Source organism: Polyergus mexicanus, unplaced genomic scaffold (assembly GCF_030449975.1).
Source record: "Polyergus mexicanus isolate NDT 795.1 unplaced genomic scaffold, iyPolMexi1.0 SCAF_6, whole genome shotgun sequence".
Lineage (NCBI taxonomy): Eukaryota > Metazoa > Arthropoda > Insecta > Hymenoptera > Formicidae > Polyergus > Polyergus mexicanus.
In genome coordinates this window covers 10,295,161-10,318,127 of record NW_027223326.1, presented here as the reverse complement: position 1 = coordinate 10,318,127, position 22,967 = coordinate 10,295,161, and the positions used below count along the sequence as shown (strand labels likewise).

Here is a 22,967-nt window from a genome sequence, read left to right as displayed (position 1 = left end):
CAGCCGTCCCTCGTGTGGATAATCTCGATTTCTCGATTCAAGAGCGGCAGTATCGTATCATATCGCGCCGCGTCGGCCAAAATATCATTGGCACGTCCACTCGACCGACAAATATCTCTTCTCACGGCGATTAATTCGAGTTGCGCGCAACTGAATACGTCTCTTACGGCGAATTTCTGAAAAAAAAATTTTTTTTTTTTTCCTTCATTTTCTAGGAACGAAATGCAATTTTTAAAGTTGAAAAAGCTCAAGAACTTTAGTAACCGGTTTATTGATCGTGTAGAGATGTTATCAGGGGAGTAAATTAATAGTGTTTAATCGCATAATAGAAAAATTTTAGAATCTACTTTTTAATACAATTTTATGATCTTACCTCTGTATATTTGTATAAAATCGTCTTATAAAATAATTAATATTGTATTTGCCGTGTGTTTCGAGTAGTGCGAAGTCGGAATTTCAATCACGTTTTCATGTAGAATTCTGCATCCCATGCCAATCTGTTCAAAGTCCGATGAGACGCTGCTTCACATGTAGCAACATCAATTAATAGTGCTTGTTGTGTCAAATCCAAGCGACATCGAATCAAAATAGACGATGAAGAGGATCGTTGAATTAGATTACGACTGATTTTCCGTAACCGATGATGCTACGGTCGAGAAATAGACGACCCGGCGATGTTCTCATAATATATACAACAATATATTACTGATAACAATTCATCAAAAATATGCAGCCGTGTCTATAATAAGCGTGATATGTCTGAGAAAAATTAGAAAATTTATTATGTTCAAAAATTAAAAACGTGATAGAATTTCGCTTTAACATATCTACATTTATATTATGTCATACATTTCTTTCCTTTTCTTTCCTTGATATAAAATAACAAAATTTTACAAACCGATATTTTCATCAATAAAGACAATTAATTTTCAATTTAGTTTGGTAAACTTGTCTATGTAAATATCCCTCTATTTTTTTTTTAATACGTCGCGTGATGCAGTAACAATTTTATAATCGTTTGACTGTGTCAATTACACGATCACCGGCATTGTGTCATCCCCAGAAACGACGAATTGGCGATAGGTTAATGCTAAATAAAATGTCGAGTAAAAAAACGTGTAAATAAAAAAAAAAGCATTCTTTGCATGACCGCTCGGCTTCGCCAATTTGCTTTCTTTACCATCTCTCTCTCTCTCTCTCCATCGAGTTTTACGCTAAAAATGTAGATTTACAGGCTGTTCTCGATATCGATGTATATAATCGTTCGAGGGAGGCAGAGAAACCAATGATGGCAAGCAGGAAGATTCGGTAACGTCGATCCGGAAAGAACAAAAGAATTAAAGCGCGGATGATATAATTGCTACTCTGATGGTGTAGTAGTATTACGAGTGGGATATATGTGCTTTTAGTCCGAGCGAGCTGACAAAACCGTCGTTTAGATAAATTGCTTCCACCTACAGCTGTCCCATCGAACATCGCCGGATGAAATCGTATGACTGACTGACGTTTCAGTTTTCTCGTGAAAAATGTGATTATCGTGCGATACGCAAAATATGGATAATACGTTTCGTTTTTTAACACAAACATTTACTCGTATAATTATTTGTAAAAATGATATGTCTATATCTATAATAATCTATAATAATGATAAAAAATAATTGTATAAAAAATTATTATGCACTCAAAATGATGAATATTTATAAATTATATCAAGAGGGTATGTCTACAGCTAAAGATCTGTGCAACTTGCATCCACAATTGCGCCGATAAACGATAACAATTGACCTCTACATAAAGCATGATCGAAATATGAACATCTTTATCTTGTTAGCGAACCAACAGTCAGTCGTTACTGCGGTCGCTATTTTCTCTTTCCGGGAGGGAAAAAATTTTTTTACCTTCTCATTACATGAATTTAATGCACTGACACGTTTGCTAACGAACTCGATAACGGCAAAAGTAATGTTAACGGCACGAACGACAACCCGTCCTATCTTTACGACGGCCTTTATTTGCCGGATAAGCGGCAACTGCGGAAACGTTCTTTCGCATCGGAGGCATGCCACTTATCGAATGGAACCGGAGGAAAGCTCGTAAACGACGCGCGTGTAAACGAGAGGAAGTCTGTCGTTTCGCTCTTCCGCGACGCGCGTCGTAGTCGTCTTGAAAATACGAAGGCTCGACGATAAATTTATCGACGTCTGTCGACGCGACGGAGCTTTAAAGCAGCTTCCACGGAACGAGGAGGGAAGCACACCTTAAATATTTTCATACCGCAGAATTACGCGAAGAGGAATATCTTGTTTCGCGTTTCCGAAAGTTACGCCTTGCCACTGATCAGTCTTGAGCTTATCGTAGAAACAATGTAATATTTATCAATATGCAGAAATTTGATTGTTATTTATTTCAAACTTGAATCTTGTAAATCTTGCGCTAGCTTATAAATTGTTCGCTTATATTATAAATTCGATTTGATCCGATTCGAAATATGTGCATCGGTAGAGAATAGATATCATGTCGCTAGAGAAGCAAAGCATGACAAATGTGCAATTTATCACTCGGAGATTAGGACAATAGGTTGGAAGACCAGAGCTACAAAGTAGTATGAGACGAGTAACGAGATTTCTATTAAGATTCAAAGCTGCTGGAGCCATGCCAAGTCTTTCTAAAACACGAGTAAAGCGTATGCACATGTGCGTGCATATGTAAGCTGCATTCACTTTGCGAATAATTTAGACAAATCGCGATCTCACTCATCCGATATTATCACTTGAGTAAACTGCTTTAATCGTCTTAGTTTACTATGCAATTTTTTCATATCCATTATGATATCAAATGATATATTGATATCAATTATTGCAGCACGCTATGCGATTATAAGTATAATTATCTTTCAAGTTTATTTATTATTTTTTTTTTGCAGAAAATATTGCTTTGCAATGATATTTATCTGCAAAAGTAAAATTCTTATTATATATCTAAATTGTCATAATACCTTATAAACTAATTTAATATTGAATAATTGAGCCATAGATTGAAATTATTTGGAATATATGTAAAATATTTTTTCTTAATTACCCTACTTTCTATCATTTTTTAACAAATTTTGTTTTCTCCTCTGAATTTCAACGTACATGTATTTCAGGAACGTAATAAAATTAAAACGGTTTCTTCATAATATAGTCATAACCACTCTGCGCCTAAAATATTCTGAATTACGAGTCCAGTTTGAATTGTCCGTCTTTTTCCGAGGAAGAAAAAAAGAGGTTCTTCTTCAGTTTGCCGAGCAGTCTTTGAAATGTTGGCCTCGCTTCGAAGCACGCAGACTCTTTTTTTTTTGCAAGAACAAACTCGCGTACGTATACGTTTTGCTTTAGTCGTGGCTATTATTCAATTATTTTTCCTCGTAGATAAAAAAATTGCCGTAATTATGCATGAAACTTCGTGTACGCGTAATTAACATTCGAAACATCGCCTTTATGCATACAAATGGAATTGCAATGCCAGAAACAAAGCCTCGCAAATCTTGATGCTTTTTTTAAGATCAAATATGATTCTAAGAATTTACCGCTCCGCTTTATTTCTTTTTTTCTTCTTCTTTTTTTACAGTATTCTACAATTTTGATCTTTTTGTCCGGGAGAAAATAATTCTTATTATTTTCGCAATGTATACTTGATTGACGTTTTCGTAAAATAAATTATATATAATCGGTAAAGAGAAATGTTTATAAAAAATATATATTCGAAACGTGATTCTGATTATTAATAGCTGTTATAAGAATATGTTTAGATTTGCATCGAAAGATTTATGCTTACAAAATACATATTTCAAAATTAATTAACATGTAATTTAATATTAATCGGGGATTTTGCCAACTGGATACTAATGAAATCATTATTAACTAAGCTATACTACGCATATGATGAAAGAGTCTCTGATAATGTATCAGTGGTTATGATTATATCGGAGCCTGCTATTAATATTCGTTATTAATAATAATTTTGCTCGTAATTCTCCCTCATCCCCGCGTATGGAGGGGATATTAATTATGGTATTGGTAGATTATTAAAGCAACTCGATGAAGGTGTATTGGGAATACTCAATTGAATAGAAGTTCTTATTATATAATATTGAAAAGAGTGGAGAGAGATGACTATGTTTAGAGCACGAAAATTTGTAGAATTTGACGGCGAGCTATTCTACTATAAATTCAAGATATGTTGTATCCTCGGAGAAGTTCGATTTTGATCACGATTATTTAATTACGACATAACATTACATTAAAATTTTCAATAAAAGAAACTTTTGACGTACATCGATTCTGACCGTCGCGATTTTTCCGAAAATTTTCCACGACCGCATTTCGAACGATTGCATTGTGAATCACACAGCCTACAGTTAATAATATGTCGACAAATATTTTTCTTCAATATACTTCCTTTGTACGCTTTCGTTCCGCGTCGAGTTTACCTCCGGCAACGCGTGTCCCGGGTCGAATTCCTGAATTTACAAAACGCGTTCAAACGAAAAGTTTCCCCGCCCTTCTCTCCACCAAGCTGCCGAAACTTACTCTTACGTTTGAACTCTCCTTCTATCGAGGATTCTAGAGTAAATATAGAGTTACGATGTGGTATTAATCGCAGGGATTCGGGCATCATTTCGCAAACATATCTCAAGATGATTGGGATTGATAAGACTTTTTTTTTATGTCGTATATGGATGTTAATAGTTGAGCGAATAAAATGTCGCGCGTGGAGAAATAATATACGATGAAAAAACAATTAATCGCATACTCCTCAAAAGAACTATACATATTTTATTTGTGTATCACGTAAGTGCAAATGGAGTGTGGAACTAACGTCGACAAGATTGAATGGACGAATAATAATTTTGGATGGATGAATAATAATTTTTTTTTTTTTTCCGAGTGATAGAAGCTCGTTCTTTTCATTTGTATTTAATCGAGATCGGCTGATACGGCGATACGACGTCGGTAATAATCCAGTTAATCTCAACATGTCGACAAGCTCCACCTGATGTTACACATATCGCGTCATTAAGTTTATATATTGTATATACGATACCTCGCGCTTAATAACTTGAGCGATCGAAAGTCGGTCGACAATTAAATAAGGTGAAATCGAAAATGCAATTAACGTGTTCGTACAATGTGCAATATTTATATCGACATAATTTTAATTTATGATATTAGCTCCTTCCATTGGATTATAGTTTACCATGTAGTTTGTTAATTACACAAATGTTGTGTAGTTTTATATCTACACAATGGCTCTATTTGCACTTTCCCAAAATCATAATTGTTTGATTGATATCTGCAGTATATTTCATCAACAATTGCACGGAAATTGATTGAACTAGTTTATACGTAGCCAGAGCGTTTTATTGATTGACGTCATCGTCACAGTTTCGAACTAGTATTGACCACGATTTATAGGACTTCGTATTACCAACAATCCATTAACTTCCATCGTCGGACCAAGTTAGTGGACCTTAGTTTCACTAATTATTCGGATGTCTCTTGTTAGTAACGTATAACGATTATATCTTTATTATTGCAAATGGGCACGCAATCGATTCGACGGAGATCGAGTGGACAGAATCGCTACGATTTAATATAGCATAGAAAGAAAGGGGTACGTGCGATTAAACACGTGTATAAGCTGATCTGAAAGCGTTGGCTTATCTTGACTGAATATATGTCGTATCATTCGGAGGACGCTGGTGGGCATAAAAAGGGTGTATGGTTCATCGATAACCATCTCTTCCGTTCCATCTCGTTTACCCTCGAATCTGTTTCGAGCTTTTCTCCCCCTAAAAGCAATGAAAATGTAGAAATGCTTCCCGTCGTCATATTCCGTCAATGTATTAACGAATCCCGTCAACTTTTTCCATCGATGTCGATGTCGAAATGTGAAACTTGCCTTGCGATCTGTCAATCTTACGGAGTGAATTCCTATTGACGTATTCTTCACGACGAATAGCTTCTATCGCGTGTTAGCTGAAAGTTAAGGCTTTCTTACCAGCTGTGAAAGTTCGAGGCGAATAGAGCGATTCGATGAATTCAATTATTCGATTCCGTTCAATTTCGAAACTTGATCGTATCTCTCTCGCGAGCGATTCTTAAATCTGTCAATTTAATTATTATGAACGTACGATAATCTGTTATGCAGTCAAAATTGGTCCCCATATGATATGTAGATTTGTTCGAATCCGCATATTACTCATCCGATATTGTGACGCGCAGGGAAAATGCATCGAGAGCTCCGATCAATTATTCGCAAAACTTTAATTCGGTTTAAGACGACGCTTCGACGATTAGCGCATTTACGTTTCGCACACGTTGATCGAACCATCTACGAGGCTCGCGAGATTGATTTCTCATTAAACTTTAATCTGATCGCTCTGACGATTGCGATCGCAAATTTGATAATACAATCCGTGTTTAAATTCGTCTCGCTCGATTCGTGCATCATTTATCACTTCGCCGAATATCGAAGAAACGCAGAAGAGAGGAAGGAGGGCCATAGTACATATTCGCGTGTCGCGATAAAATCAATCTTTCCGCAATTAGCTTTGGTGCGATTTGCAAAATTTTGCGTCTGCAACTATGATGTTATATGCCAATCAATTTAACCGATTAATCATCTTTCATGAATTTATTTTTTTCCTTTATATTATTTTATTACCGCTTATTTCTCCTTCGCTCGTCTTTTTCATGAAGCGAAAAATTAATAATATCCCGGCTCTCGCCACTGATTGGATATTTAATATCTATTGTTATCGCGCATTTGTCCTAATTGCAAGAAATTTATCGGATACACGGGCGGCGCTAAATATACATCCATCACCGGTGGACCAACTAGCAAAAATTCAGAAACCCAATGTCAGAGACACAGTTTGTTTTTTCATCGTTAATTATTCGGCGGTTATACACTGTAAGGTTAAAGGTCGTGATACAAAGAACTCGAATATAATTTGCTTAAGAATCACATATAAAAAAAATTATTTGAACGCCTTGCAAAGAGAGAGAGAGAGAGAGAGAGAAGCGCGATTAGAAATATCTTTTACGAAATGTTAGTAGTGGAACTAAAAATTCGCTGAACCGTCGCCGAAGGTCTGCCGGATAGTAACACGTTTCAATCGGCGATTGAGCGTGTCGAATCGATGAAAGAAAGGAAATAACGAGCAAACTCTTTGCCGAAAGTAAAGGAGAGAAAGGATGGCTACGGTAATCGGAAGGGAGAAACGAGCGGTGAGATTGCAGGTTGTCGATAGAAGAGGGTCGAATCTCTTTCTAGGAGAGCCAGGACGGGCGATGTCGGATCCGGGCTTTGCGGGTGGACGGAGAGACGTAATGCATATTGACGTTTTGCCGATAATTCCCGCGGCGTCGCGGCGCTGAGCGTCGAGCGAGAAAACCCCCGGCTTGCACAAGAGAGCGTTTTATACGCGAGATCTGCGAATAGGACTCCGCGACTCTGGGATAAGGGCGGAAAAATGGAGGGAACGAGAGATGCTCCGGATAAAACGAACACTTTGCGTCTCAATTGAAGACTTTGCCAAAAGATTGGACGAATCCTTTCCGCGATTCTTACGCTTCGCTTGTCATTTAAAACAGAATGATGAAACGGACTTTTGTTGAGAATTTCGAGAAATGATTTAGAGAAGAATTCGTTATTTAAGAAATATATTATAATTATTCGTATTCTGCTGACATAATAAGCAAGTTGTAAAAATTTGTTTTTATATATTAATCTGTTGTTTTTCTCTTCTATCTCATTTCTTCCCTTTTCTTGTTATATCCAAAATTTTTTAAACGTTTCATCAATTTTGTAAATAAAATCTTAAAAATTCTTTGCAAAATTGATATTTTCATAAATCATTTGCGATGTAAATTGCTTCAAAAATCGATCGTAATTTTGAGAATTTTTATTACGCGCGAATAATACTTTATATGCATGTCCGATCGTGCGTCTCTAGATACGACACAGCACAAGCTCCTATTTTTCTATACACGTGTATTTGTTTAACACGCGCAAAAATTTAACAAAATATATCCGACGCGCGTATTCATAAATACCGATAGATCGCAAGCGACCGTGTTGATCGCCGTCATCATCACGCTTGCTTGTTTTGACGTATCGATGCGCGAGCGTGATTTCATCTGCAATAGATCGGGCTGACAAATTTTTTTCTCTAACCACTTTGACGTTCGACGCTACCGTAAAAAATTTCTAACGCTCTTGCTCGGACGGTATTATTTTTTTGCTTTAACCCGACCGATCGAATTACCGTTTACTCGTCGCAATTGTCGAAAACGCAAGAGCGGTTTTTGCGTTCCTGTACGGTGTGCAAATTATTTTCCGAATGCAACTTTGTATCGTGTAAGCCAAAAACGAATTACCACACCTATTTCAGGTTGAGAATGTCCATTATCGATGTTTTTGTTAAAAAAACTGCAGGACTTTGTCCGGATATTCAGATAAAAGTATACACAATGTTAGATAATTACTGTACATTATTATTTTATGCCTATATATATTATGAAATTTTATACATAAATTATTTGAGATTTAATTCGTTGGAACTTTTCAAATATCTTTGCTCATCGAATAATACAAAATAATTGGCTCCAGAATTGATTCTAAAAAGTCTATTATTAAAAATTAATGCGGTAAAACGGATTAAATAAACAACGAGAAAGACTATTTGGCCGGTATGTTGGAAAAAGTGGATTTGACACGTGACTGTAACAGAAAAAGATATTAAAAATAACATTGACCATTTTTACTAAACGCAGAGCGGTTCACATTCGGTCCCGTGTTTCGGAAAATCATCGGACCGTATTTATCCGGTCGACTCCTCGATCGTTTCGTCAAAACAAACCTTTCATCCGTGCAGCCCTCGGCATATGAAATTCGATCGAATTAATTAATCTGCGATATGGTTGCGGTGGCTGTCACGCTATATATTCGCATGCGCTTTTTCACGACGGGCTCGCAGCCGGTTCATTCCGCGAGTTCGTCACAGAGAAAGGGAGAGAGAGAGAGAGAGAGAGAGAGAGAGAGAGAGAGAGAGAGAGAGATTGTTGGCAGTTGCAGAAAACCGGGAGAGCGAAAGGATGCGATGCAGAAAAAAAAAGAGGGACAAGTGTCCTATCGAAATCGATACCGTGGCTGGTATTCATCGGAGTCGAATCCGCACGATGATTGGCGACCCGAGGTTTTACGAGGTGCAATCGGCTGCCGCTGCATGTTGCTGAGAGGGAGAAAGGCTTTTTTTTGTGAGAAATGAACGCGCGAAGGACGGGGGGCAGAAACGATCGTTTGTATAACTCTATACGAAACCAAGTGGTAGTTGGTAGTTGCTCGCGCGACGCAATGGGTCCGCCTCAAGTCGGGAGAAAAAAAAAACTGATTATTGGCATTAATATTAATTAACGCCAATCTCAAGAATGCCGGACTGACGCCCGTTGACGTGTTCGTAACGTTGCTCTCTTTTACCGTCTTTCCTCGAGATTCGTTTCTCTCTCCCTCTGTCTTTTTTACGTCACGTGATTAGATTCGAGCCGATTTGAGCCAATCAGTTGATCGCTTCGTCTTTCTTTTTATTATCTTTTTTTCTTTCTGATAATTGAATAAAATCGAAGATCTTTCTTCTCGCGATAATGCTTTTGTCAATCTTGTGTTAACAGTGTCGATAACGACAAGAATACGAACGTACGATGCTTCTTTGTCATTGATACGATGCTTCTTCCTCACGTTTGCGATCGACGCGTTTTTCTGGATCGCCGGGAAAATGATTTTAGTTCTCACGCCTGAAGCTCAATTTGAGCGCTAATTAATATATACGATGACAAGAAAAGGCGAATCGATTGCTGATTCCGTCGGTTTAAATTATGCATATTGAAATAAATTTTTGACTAGTCGCTTTCATGAATTTTCAATCGCCGCATATTAAATCGGTGAGATAAAAATAAAAATCCTTACTTTTCATATTTTATATATTCGCTGCGTATTCGAAGCTAAATGTGATTCCGCGTTCTTCGATTCCTTTCTCTGTATTGTGTATCATATTGTACATTCCATAAAATATTGCCATTATACATATAATATATAAAATCCATAAATAATTATAATAGAACATGCTGGAAAAAATTGCAGAAACATGTATGAGTAGTAACTGATAATTCATTCTTTGCGAATAACAAAAGATTCCCAGTAAAAGGGACTTACTTATAAACTTCTTACAAAGGAATGATTCGATTACGCGAGTTCGTCAAAGAATCCGCGATTAAAGTTTGACGGCCGAGCATCTAAAACGATGGAAGCAGGCCGATGTTATAAAGAATTCGTCACCAGAATCTACGTAGGGATGCACAAAGGCTCGACAACCCCGGTACGCGAATGCATTCTATATTGTCGAGCGAAAGGGGCGGAGATGGTGGTGAGAGGGAGAAGAGGACGGACTCTTCTCCTTTCTGCATCATCCTCGAATGCACTCGGGCGCATCTGTCGCGGGCTCGAACGCTTATCTCGGAGCTCCCGGAGACTCCCGGAGCTCTCGGATGGCTTCTTTCCCGAAGAGAGGAGTCCGAGTTTTCCTGCCGGGGGCGCGGGTCGGAGGGCACGGGATTGAAAACGGGGCGACGGAGCGAAATAGCAGTCGGGGTAGGACGTCGAAGAGAGGAGGATTGTGTGGAGAGAAGGAAAGGAGGATGGGGGGAGGGGGAGGGCTACTTGGATTTCTAATGGAGATGCGACTACCGCCGCCGCCTGTTGCATCGTCGTGGCGCACGTGCCACCGAATCTAAATGCGCTTGCACCATTAGATGATGCTCATATCGGTGTAATTCCTTCGAGAATATCACGGCATCGAAATGATGTAATTTGTAATTCGTGTAAGCTAAGGAAAATTTTTTCGTTATGGATTTTCGCTTCCAAAACTATTTTCACGACAAAATTGACGAATGCACAACTAATTATATTAATTACGTAAATTTTTGAAAAACATGTTTAAAAAGTATATAAATATGATTAAATAAAGTAATATATAATGATGTAATTTATTATTCGTGTAAGATGTAAAAAATTTTTTTTTTACAGAGAGAGATTCTTCTATTCAAAAATATTTTTACATGAATATTGACAAATGCAAATAATATATGTTAATAACGTCAAATACGTAATAATAATATTACCTCAATTACGTTTTCTTAGAACGTTTAAAGCACATAAATATGATTAAATAAAATATATAGATCAAAAAATGCAGTTTTCAAAAAATATATACGTTGTTCGAATATATATTATTTGTTAATTTCAAAATAATAATCTGATTATGCGTTTCGACGTTATTAATTATGTCGATTGAAAAATTCAATTACAAAATAAAACAAATTTCGCTTCTCTCTTACCGGTGTTTAACACAAACTCGAATGCATTTTACGAAGCTTCCAGCAGAACTTGTTAAGCCTAAAACTAACACGCGCATCTCCCCTATCTTCATTTGCATGAAATAGAATTTTTAAACTATCGACTTTCAAATTCACTATCGTTTAAAATCGAATAAAGACAACTTTGATCTAAAGCAGGCTACAAATTTAATCAATCTAATTCTAATTAAAGATTTTCGTATTTAATTCATTGTCCACTTTTTCTTTTATATTTATTTGAATTAAAAATCTTATAAATTAATAAAATAAATACGACATGTATCAAAAAAGATACAGACAATTGTGTTATTTTTATATAATTAATCAGTTAATTTCATAATTCGATATATGAAAGTATTTAGATAGTCAGATTGAAAATTGAACTTTTACTTTACAAAATATTGCATCTTTTTTATCTCATAATATGTCAAAATTAAAAATCTCGTAAAACATTAATATTCTTATTTTGTTTTAATACTTTTATTCGCGAAATGTTTAATTAATTCATGTTAAAATATAACAATTTTATTTAAAACAACGAAGAGATGAGAACTTTATAATACCTAAGCAACTCTTAAAAAAAATCTAATTTAATTAAAAAATTTTAAATTTTTAAAACTTTACCGCCATAAGGTAGCTTTCTCTACATAGTTCATTCTAATCAACTGAACGATAAAAATGTAGCGCACTGAATCTGAATATACTTTAAATGCTTTGAATAACGAAATCAGTATATTGTGTAGCTATAATCAACTCGCTGATCATTCCTTTCTTTTATTACTTGATAGAATAATTAATACTAGTTGATATTTATATAGTCAAAAATGATTGCTATTCAAGGATTACGAATATAAAATCAACACAGGGTAGGTGTCTAAACTAATATCAGAGAGCAAATATATTGGGATTTTATAAAATATCGCAATTGTATTAGACTTACGATCTGTCTCGTTCGATGTTCTCTTTCAATCAGCCGATGTAGCATCATTTACGTGGTTAAAAACTCACTAAATACGACACAATTATATCTGATTCGCGTCTTGTTTACTAACACGCGCGAAGCCTGCGGCGGCGGCGCGCGGCGCTGCGAGCCGAAGTTCGCCGAGTTGCGACGGAACTAGCCGAATGTCAATGTGACATCGACCGAGTGGCAACACGTTGTTCCGCAGACACGTTCGCGCGTGGCGGACGCGTCGCGTCGCGTCAGCGACAGCGACCCCGTAACGTTCGCTTATGTTTCGGTTTATTAACAAGAATGTCGCGGTCGGGAGTGCGGAAATGGCGAACATGAGTCGCGATATCGGGGTCGGCGTTGTCGGGCAACCGGTGCCGCATACATCGTACGATGTTTATCGCGAATCTCACCACCTGCTGGCGCTCGGGGAATCCATAGGCATGCGCAGCAGCCTCGAGCACGAAACGTGGGGGAGGAGAGGCTCTCATCTGAGAATGTGCGTGGACTTACTCGGCGTAAGTTTACCCTTTCTCTCTCTTTTTCCTTCTCGCACTTTGCACGCAAATTGTTTTCTCGTTGCATTCCGAGAGACTGTTATTTCATCGTCGGCCATATTTGTATCTTTGATGCGAGGTATGACGGGCACGTGGGATTGATGTTCGAATTACGTGTCATGTCGGGATCATTCCGAGACATTCGCGCTTGGCATTATTTTGCGTTCGTTCAACATTTATCGAAACTTTTGAACGTTGGAAACATTAAACGTGAAGTTTGCCCTTGTTCGTTACTCGCGCTTCGTGTTACGTCACGCGGCTTTTTCAATAGTAGTTTTTTGCATTTTATCCTGAATACTCTGACGCAAGAGATATAAACTATATTTATTTAAACAAGGAAATAGTCGACACGCACAATAACATTGTTTCTCACTCGAAATAACACGAGATCCGCCGCGTACAATGGAAAAATATTCCGATAGTTTGCTCGCAAAATATATCGAGATACATATGCGTATCTAACATTTTTATAAATCATATTACGCGTTGGAAAGGAATAAATGTAAAAAAGGGGAGAATATAAAAACTACTTTGATTCTTCGGTCTCGGAAGGTTACTTCGAATTTGAGGTCGTCGTCGATCTTGCTCTCTCGGTCCCCCTACCTTCTCTTATAAATTACGATCGATTGAGGTCGAAGGTTTAGAGGGTACGCGACTACCGCGTAACATTTATCTTCGCGCAAAAGCAAGAAGAACGCGCGTGGCTCGTGCTTCCCCCCTCCCCTCCCCTCCCCTCCCCTCCTCCCCGATTTTCTCTCATTTTGGCAAATGCCTCGAGGGCGAGCAAATGAGGCGAAATGCATCCGGCCGCCTGTTACCGGATCTAAATCACATTTTTCCCTGCCTGTCCTTTTTACCCTACACCATTTGATCGCTTTCTTATTTCGAGTATCTGCAATGTGTTTCTTGATGATTAAATGTCACGTTGAAATGTACTTAAGGGTGATATAAAATATCGATCAAGTCGTTATTTACGTATATTTCGTTGAATCGCGAAATTTTTATCACGATTTGTTCTCGAAGTGAAGTGTCGTTTATCTCTATTTTTTCCGTTTTACCTTCAATGCTCGATATACCAACATTCGTATCTTTAGCGTCTTTAGATCGCTTTATCGAAGACGATTTATATCATAGACTCGGGTATATGTACGAATAATTGATGTTTATCGCGTCGCTTATCTTATGTGCCTCAGGTAGGGAATTACTAATACAATAACACATGGCGCCACGTGAACATAGTAAACAATACGTAAGTAGCGCGAGGTACAACTGTGTTTATAACCTTGAGATCAAAGTGCGCAGAGCTTGGGATACTTGTGCGAGCGATTGAGCTCGTATTATATGTGACTGTATTACGTGCATAGGTTGCATTATATTTCCGGAAGGCAAAGTTCAAAAGAAAGTTCACTAAAGTTCTCGAGATTATGTGCATTCCTTGCAATATATGCTTACAATGAATCAGCGTCGCTGTGATACTTTTAACCGTGTTTCGAATATTTATTGTTGGCTCGTATTTCTATTATCGAATATAATATGTATAATATACAATATATATATATATATTTTTTTATTTGATTGTAACCGTTACGAGATGCATTTTTTTATTTTTCAGTCGATTCTATAAAACATTTCAAGTTAAACATAATAAAACATTTACAATTCTTTATAAAAAATCGCGGTTTGTGGAAAAATATATAATAATTATTTTATATTTGTTGAAAACGCTCGCATTACGGGAATTCATTTGGTAACATGAGATTTTATTATACACAATGTAACAACATCACACGATATATTTATCCATTCTATTTTCTCTACATCGTGTGTACCATTAATTCCCGTATAATATTTTCGTGTTTTTTTTTTTTTTTTTTTTTATTTATTACAAAAGAGTAATATTTGTTATATATTTTGATGAAAGAATTTAGTTTATTCTTCGGAAAATTTCGAGTTTTTTTTTTCTCCCAATATTTAGATATTCCCGCGTCTCGTAATTATTATATTATTTGTAGATTCGATGGATCGTTTGATATCATGGAAAAATTGATGGCAAATGTCAAGGGATATGAATTAATGGTACTCGTGAGAGATCGAAGCATCCATTCGACGTTTTCCGTTTAAACGACCGTGCTTAACGATCGTCATGACTGCGTAATAGGCAACATCCGTTACAGGCAGGTTGCTCTCATTTACAGATATTTTTAAGACGTCGCTTAACGGCTTAACGGCGCCGTAAAGATTATCGGCGTGTTAACTTCACTTTCACACGCTTACCTTTCGACGTTTATAGAACACGCAGGAGCGAAAGTTACGATCACGTGTTTATCGTCCGTGTAAGACCTCCCACCGACGCTTTACGCTGGATAATACTGTGTTACAGATGTAACTGCGTGTGATACGCTACGGCGAATCTACAATTACATCAACGGCTTTCTGTTTTACCACATCTTTAGAGATACGCGTATCTCGTATAAAACTTCATTTATTATTATGAGTCGCGTGCATAACATTTAGATAATTATGGAATCACGATGTCATAATTTGTTTGAATGATACATATCTATTTGATTTTTATACTTTACTGAGAAATGAATTTATTATTTAAATAATAAGACAAAAAAGTAATATTGCTAATATTATTAAAAAGTAATTTGGGAAGCTACCCTTTTAATAACATATTAAAAGGGTAGCTTCCCAAATTATTTTATATAAAAATGTTTAAATTAATTAGTATTTTTTCCGCTACTTTTCTTTCGTCAAAATTGCCGTTGAAAATTTTTATAAATACATTCATAATGATATAGTGTATAGGGAAATAAGTGATCTCGTGTCAGACAAGAAATCACGCCATCCATCGGCTCATTTTGCCAATAAATCAGATCATGTTCGACTTTGGCGTCGTTGTGACGCACGAGGCTCGCGTGGCCTATTTCCTAAGAGCGATTTTCCGCGAATTGCCTCCATTATGTCCAATTATCGGCTACGGTGAAGAAGGTTGATCGACGAGACCTGCATCCGAAATCGAGGATGCGCTTGGGACGAGGAAAAAAGCGGAGAGCAAACCTCGAGACTTTATCGGTCAACATTAGAGTAAAAAATTTTGATTTTTTTTTTTTTTTTTTTTTTTTAATATTTACTTCGGTATGCGAACGCGCGCAATCGCGAACTCAGCAACTGGTGGCTCAGACTTCGCTCCAAAGTAATGTTCTCGATCGTAACCGAGCGAGTAAGAAGGGGTTGAAGGGTTGAGAGTCTGTGCCGGAGTTTCATTCTATATACTTTTAAAAGTGGAGAACCCGGAAATATGTTGTCTGGACTCGAAGCGAGGTGAGACGATGATGGTTCTCGATGGTGAGTGAACGCCACTCGAAGCGAATCTTGTTAGCGCGGCGAAGAAACATCGAGCAATTAAGATCCTTCTTCCGGGATCGACATCCGCTCGTGTCATACTCTTTCCGGACCCTTTCGTGGAATTCTTCGCGTCGTCGGCGATGTGTGCCCTGTTTCGCGTTTAGGATTGATTCCTCTGACATTGCGGTTAGCGCTCTCATCTTGACTCGCCGCTTCTCCGTTACATCTTTTGTAACTTTCATGTTATAACCGTGAATATATAAACGTAGGAAATAAAAGAACATTTAGAATTTTGCTACACTCGAGTTCCGTTTTTTTTTTCCGACGGAAATTTCGAGGAAAGATTAATCGAAAAAATTAGAAAATTACTTTTGGATTGACAACCATAATTTGTCTGATTAATTTTTTCATACATTATTTTTTATATTGTTATACATAAGATCTGTAAGATATAATCAATGATCATTTATACATAAAGTATAAGATTGAGGTGAAAATTTCATATAAACCCTTCCTTTATATTGGTTTGAGCATTTAAAAAGTCGTGCCACTCTGTCGCGACTTTGACCTGTTGAGCTAGAAACGCTTTATCGCCTCGTCATGGAATCCGTCTTATTACGGCATACGGCACGCCAACTCGTTTGTAATCCGATTTCATTGTCGTAGTCGTCGTCGTCGTCGTCGTTGCTGCCGTTGCGACAGTTCGTACAAGCGAGATTAAAACGACGACATGTGGACGCCACATCGAGAAAATTGAGGTCGACATAAAGGGATGTCGGCAAGAGTTGATTTTTAATTCATTCGTGGACAGTCGAGAATCACCACCTCGGTCTTTCTCTTATATTTTGAGTTAATTAACGCAGGTTATCTTCCGGTATTTATGAATGAAAAAATAAACCGCATTTAACTCTCACTTGATACTCCCGTTATGTGTTCAAACAAATGTGTTTTACATACTTAAAAATCACCGGATATTTATTTAATAAATAAATACATTAATAATACTAATAAACACGCTAGATAATACTAGTAAATGAATACGTTTCAGAAAAATATCATGTCCGTTTCTATGCTTTATACAATATTTCTAATACATTTATTATATAATATTATTCCTTATATACATATATTTTGAAAATTGATTTGATTCTCATTTATCATACATACATTTTGTCCTTGTATATTTATATTCTTCACAATGCTGTAAACTCATTTGCGCCATTAATTAATTAACCGGATTAATTAATCAATTATCCACTCATAATTAATAATCCACACAGCGTTTTCAATTATCCATCTTTCTTATATTCCTTCCCCTCAGCTTTATATCGATTGACACGTTCAAATAAAAATATCTGTCGTTCTTTCGAACCTCGTTCCGTGGGACGTGAAAGAGGCGAGGAGGGATTAAGGATAGAGCTCTGAAATATCCATCTTCTTTAACCCGGTAAAAAGCGCGTTTTCCGATCAGTTAAACCCGACTAAACCTCAGCGACGTTTTTAAGAGAGCCACGGAACGGCGAGGAAAAAAAAACGAGGAAAACCTCAACGACGAAGCCGACACAGAGATGGGTTTTGGAGGTTCTTTTCGGAAGCGAGGAAGAGGAGGAAGCGCCGGGCTCTCGACTGAGTTCGACTAGATAGAGACGTGATTGAAAACTCCGCCCTCGGCGATAGGACAGCTTCGACTTAAGTGTATACACGCGCATATATAAGAATTGAAGATATATATATAAATCTTAGTCGCGCGCTTTCTTCGACTTCGTCCCACCATATATGGAATAATATAAGCGGCCAAGAATTCAATAAAATCCCTCTCCCTTTTTCGCGAAAACGATTGATTGAAAGTTTTGTTAGTTATCTTTTTCTACTGGAATTTATTCCTTGCGAATTAATTGTAGAGATGGACATAAAATCGTATTTGAAATAGAAAATAAGAATATATATCCGGGTAAAAATTATTTTTTTCCTTTTCTCCTATTCTTTATAAATGATTAATGTAATAATATATATTAAGGATAATATAATAATTTTTATTTATATATGTGCATATATTTTATATAATTATATAGATATTAATTTTATAATTATATATCTGAAATATTTATGATAGTTAATTTTACAAATCAAAAATAAATAATTTGAGCATACAGTTCGCGCGTTAGAGAGATGTCACGGGTAATCATTTAAAATAATTACTTTCCTCGTTATACGATGCATAAAATATTTAAAAGAATATTGTTATGACGAATTTGTACTTGTTTTATATTTAATTTTTTTACGTGTCTCTTAAATTCGTTCATATTTTATATTAAAATAATTATTTCTTCTAGTTGTTTTCGTAAATTAACATAAGCATTAAATAAACATTGGTAATTTTTAAAATAAATGTAAAATTGATTTTCTTTTTTATTTATTTTCTTTTCTGTAGAAACGATTAAACTCAACCATATTTGAGTTGGCTGGGACCGTGTTATATATCGAATTAGATTCAGAAAATGGCAGAAACAAGATTAGTTTCTTTAGATATAACACGGTTCTAACATTTTTTCTTATTTATGAGACTATTTGTATCTTTTTCCTTCTTTTTTTCTATGGGCTATATATTTATGACAAGACATTAAGTTCTCAGCTCGCTTTATCCGACGACTCACGAGGGATTCATTCTTTTTGTTCCAGGTTAAGCTCGACAAGAGTCACAGCGGCAAACCTTCCAGAGTCATTCATATCAGGAATATACCTAACGAGGTGTCAGAGGCAGAAATCATCCATCTGGGCCTGCCCTTCGGCCGCGTCACCAATGTCCTCGTTCTCAAGGGCAAGAATCAAGTAAGTCTAAATTAATTACGCAAGAGTGTTTATAATTATTATATTGGTTTGTGAAAAAATGCGTATATGATTGCCGAAAATTATGAATAGCGGCATAAGAAAACGAACAATTAACACAGCGGATACGCATAGTTAAATAAAAAAATATTCCATTCGCGGATTATATATTCTTGTAATTCGATCGCGAAATCTTTTAGCGTGCAAACGACGCCGTTTTACGTGCCGTGTGTTCTCGTCACTGGTCGCCACGCAGGATAGAGATGAGAGTGCGTTTATGTCGCATGCATGACGCATTTTGCGGAGACAATCGAATCGCCCGATATACGTGATCGAATCGAGTCGACGATCGTCCGTTTAAATAAAATATATTGTATTGATATAAATATCTTTAAAAGCATTTCTCCGTATATAGAAAGAGATCTTCCAGTAAAGGGGAGGGATAGATTACATTTTCGTGGCGTAATTTTCACATTTTTAATTGCGATATGCTTTGTATTAATTTTAATGCGTATTACTGTCGGACAAGAATAGATAGAGCAGCAAATTTGGAGCAATTTTTCGGCATAACTCTCTGGCAAACTGTACGATCGAGTTACTTTTACGAACCGATCTATCCGGACCGATCTCTCGACCGGTGTGCGTTCAATTACGCGCAAACGAAATTACGTTTATCCGGACGCCGTTATGGCCTGCGTGATCAAAATATCAATTCACTTTGACGACATTAATTCTGCGCTCGCACGTGTGACAATACTCGCCAGGAGGTTTAACGTCGCTTTATAAAGTTCCGCGTGGTTTCGCGATGTACGCATCGTTGGTAAGGACCGCGTATTCAAATAACAACATCCGTAACGTGACTTTGTGTCTGTATGTGATGTAACCGCGATAAACGCAGTAAGTGGTCTTACAAACATATATATTCAGATAATCCAGTATTTTTATCTATGCATTTACATGGATATTTTTATGCAAAGTACGCCGCTACTGCGGTGTTATCGACGCGAGTGTTCGCGAACAGGAGTGGAAACAAGAATATTTTTTACCTTGCCAATAAATGACGTATCGTAGACGACGATTCGCTTGTGTATTTATTTTTATGTATATATGCGTGCAATTTTTTTAAAAGAATTTAAAGACGACTTTTATCTCGAAAAGATTCCGATTAAATGTCGTTTCTCTGTCAAATAAATCATTTTTCTGCATCGTTTTCCATACCTTGCTGTTTCCGTCCTTGAAATATAGGATTTTATACAAAAACAACGAACTAACAACGCATATTCAATGCATCGCCACAATACATTGCATAAAATTCCGCGACTTTCTGCAATGATTATTCTCAGCAATGTATGCACAGATTGCAAAAATAGGCCAGCTGTGCATACGTTGTTCCACATTTCGAATAATGTGGATAGCCTGCAGTAGTAACAAAGCAACACGTATTCGTGCTTTTAAAATGCGCTAAAAATTCAAATTCGTGTATTTTTAATACTTCAGGAATTAATAACTGTGTTTTAAATAACGTGTGTTTAAATACAGCCAAATACACACAATATTTTAATATTTCATGTGATTGAAAAAATATCAAAGCAAGTCATTTGTACATAGAAAAGGGTCTGTTTAATTTAAACACACGTGCACATCTAGCAAATATCAAGCAAAATTTATGGAATATTTCATTAATTTTACTGCTGAATAATTACGTTTAAATATGATATGGGATTTAATTATAATGTATTTTTTTAATCTCGCTCAAATATATATATATATATATATATATATATATATATATATATTTTTTTTTTTATTTAGTCAGACCGATCAATAATTCGTTCGAGTTTATTGTCGGAATGCCGAGAAAGCCGCAAATTATTTCAGATTATTTTTCGTACCGACAGTTCTCCGACAGCTCGAAAATTTTTCCAATGCGACTGAGCGAATTAATGGCGAATCGTCCGGAACGGAGAGGGGAAATGAGAAGGGAGGAAGGGTCGGCCACGAACGACGAAGGATGTGATTTCGAAGGGGATTAAATTGGAACACCGAGTATTCATCGTAGCTTACCGCGGGCGGGGAATATTTGAATAACTTGTAAATCCCCCGAATGCGTATTTGATGGCCGCGCTTTGGTTTCGAATACTCCCACGGTTCGTTTTAGTCCCTTAACCACCCACCTTTACTTCTGATTCGATCATATTCTTCGTCCGATCCTCTCGCTAAGTAAGTTGCTGCATCGTTTTTTTAGTCAAAAGTTTGCTCGTTACGTCGATGAATGATCGACGCTACTTCTAATCTTACTTCAAAGTAATTGTTTTTATTAACGAAATGTGGCTGGAGGGCGAAACTTTGTTTCAATATGCTTCTCTCTAAATTTCTTAATATATATTATATATATTTTTTATGTTCGTTAAAATAGGCGCTTTTAATTTTCTGTTTAATGAAGCTATTTTAATTGCTCTTAAAGTATAAAATTATATTTTTAAAGAGAAAATAAATTCATTTTCAAATATATATGGAAAAAATACAACACTAAAATAATATAACTAGATATATAAAAACATATATAAGAAAAGAAAAAATAATCAAATAATAATACAATTATATAAATAATATAAGCTTTAATTAAATTTTTATATGATTCTATCCTATTAGCAATTTCCGCTATTTCGATTGCATTTCGAGAAATTTGAAATTTCCTTTGGGTATAAAATCAGCGATATTATGTGTGTATGAACCTTTCATCGTGGGCATGTTGCTTCAAAGCGCATTGCCTAATCAGCGTGGTTAATTGCAACATGCACTGTGCCCGAGATACGCAATGGGTGAAGCGTTCTATTTGGAATCCATTAAATGACTGTTCCATAAGCGGATACGGAATTCCTTCAAAGGAATGTTTGCTTAACGTCATACATTATATGATCCTTGCGCCTTAATTCTCGGAGAATGGCTCTATTTCGTGGACGACCTTAACAAAGATTGGATCATCGTGGCACAATATCGGATATTATTCACTCATATTGGTCACAAAAAATTGCATCCCGCCTGTCGCATTGAGTGAATGACGTTAACGTTGCCATCCTTGCAAAAACGGCGATGCCGATTTTTACATTTTTTACACATTTTATCGCGTCAGAGAAATATACCAAACAATTAGTAGGAAATAATTTCGCACTCGCGGCGAATGATAATTCGAAGATACGCTGTAGAATCCTGTGCTTGCACCCGGGAATCCCATGGGCGTCACTAATGCGTTTGTAATTTGCACGAGAAGGTTAAATCTCCTCATTTGGCTCAATGCGGCAAACCGGTGCATCGATGCATTACTTTAATCTCTGCCTGGGTATATAAACGACGGTGCGCACAGCTCGGCTCGCATTATCATACCTGTTGTACATACACCACCATATTAGAATCAGTATCGAGGATGAGAGAGAGAGAGAGAGAGAGAGAGAAAGAGAAAGAGAGAGATACGCGAACATTAAACGCATTCGCATAATCTCGTTCGGGATCACGTCAGCAAAGCCTCGACGGTTTGCCAAAAGCCAGCTCGTCCGATGATTTTCTTCAAATCCTTACGAAAGACAGCGCGATTTTATCGAGGATCGAACGATTTTCGGTCACAACGATGACGATGTCGTACTGTCGTTTGCACAAACGACAAAATCTTTGCTTAGTATCCCGGACCGTCTGTTACATACTGAATATGTTTGAACCTCGGAAATCGCCTGTATAAATTATGTCACATGAAACAAAAGTACATAGAAAAAAAAAACTGATTTTATTTTATCTGAAACGCATTCCCGAGAAAATCCATAAGTGAGAATC

The 22,967-nt window shown here is 36.6% G+C and overlaps 1 protein-coding gene across 17 annotated transcripts in view; it reads left to right on the top strand.

Annotated features, from left to right (window-relative positions):
- Positions 1–22,967, top strand: part of Heph (polypyrimidine tract-binding protein 1 heph) — a 356,236-nt gene that overhangs the window by 250,927 nt on the left and 82,342 nt on the right. For 15 of the 17 annotated variants that reach the window (XM_070296915.1, XM_070296914.1, XM_070296909.1 and 12 more), the window contains one exon: positions 18,996–19,145. In XM_070296915.1, coding sequence (XP_070153016.1) covers positions 18,996–19,145 — 150 coding nt within the window. Of the gene's footprint in view, positions 1–12,612; positions 12,927–18,995; positions 19,146–22,967 lie in introns of those variants that run through there. The other 2 variants (XM_070296911.1, XM_070296916.1) reach the window with 2 other exon arrangements.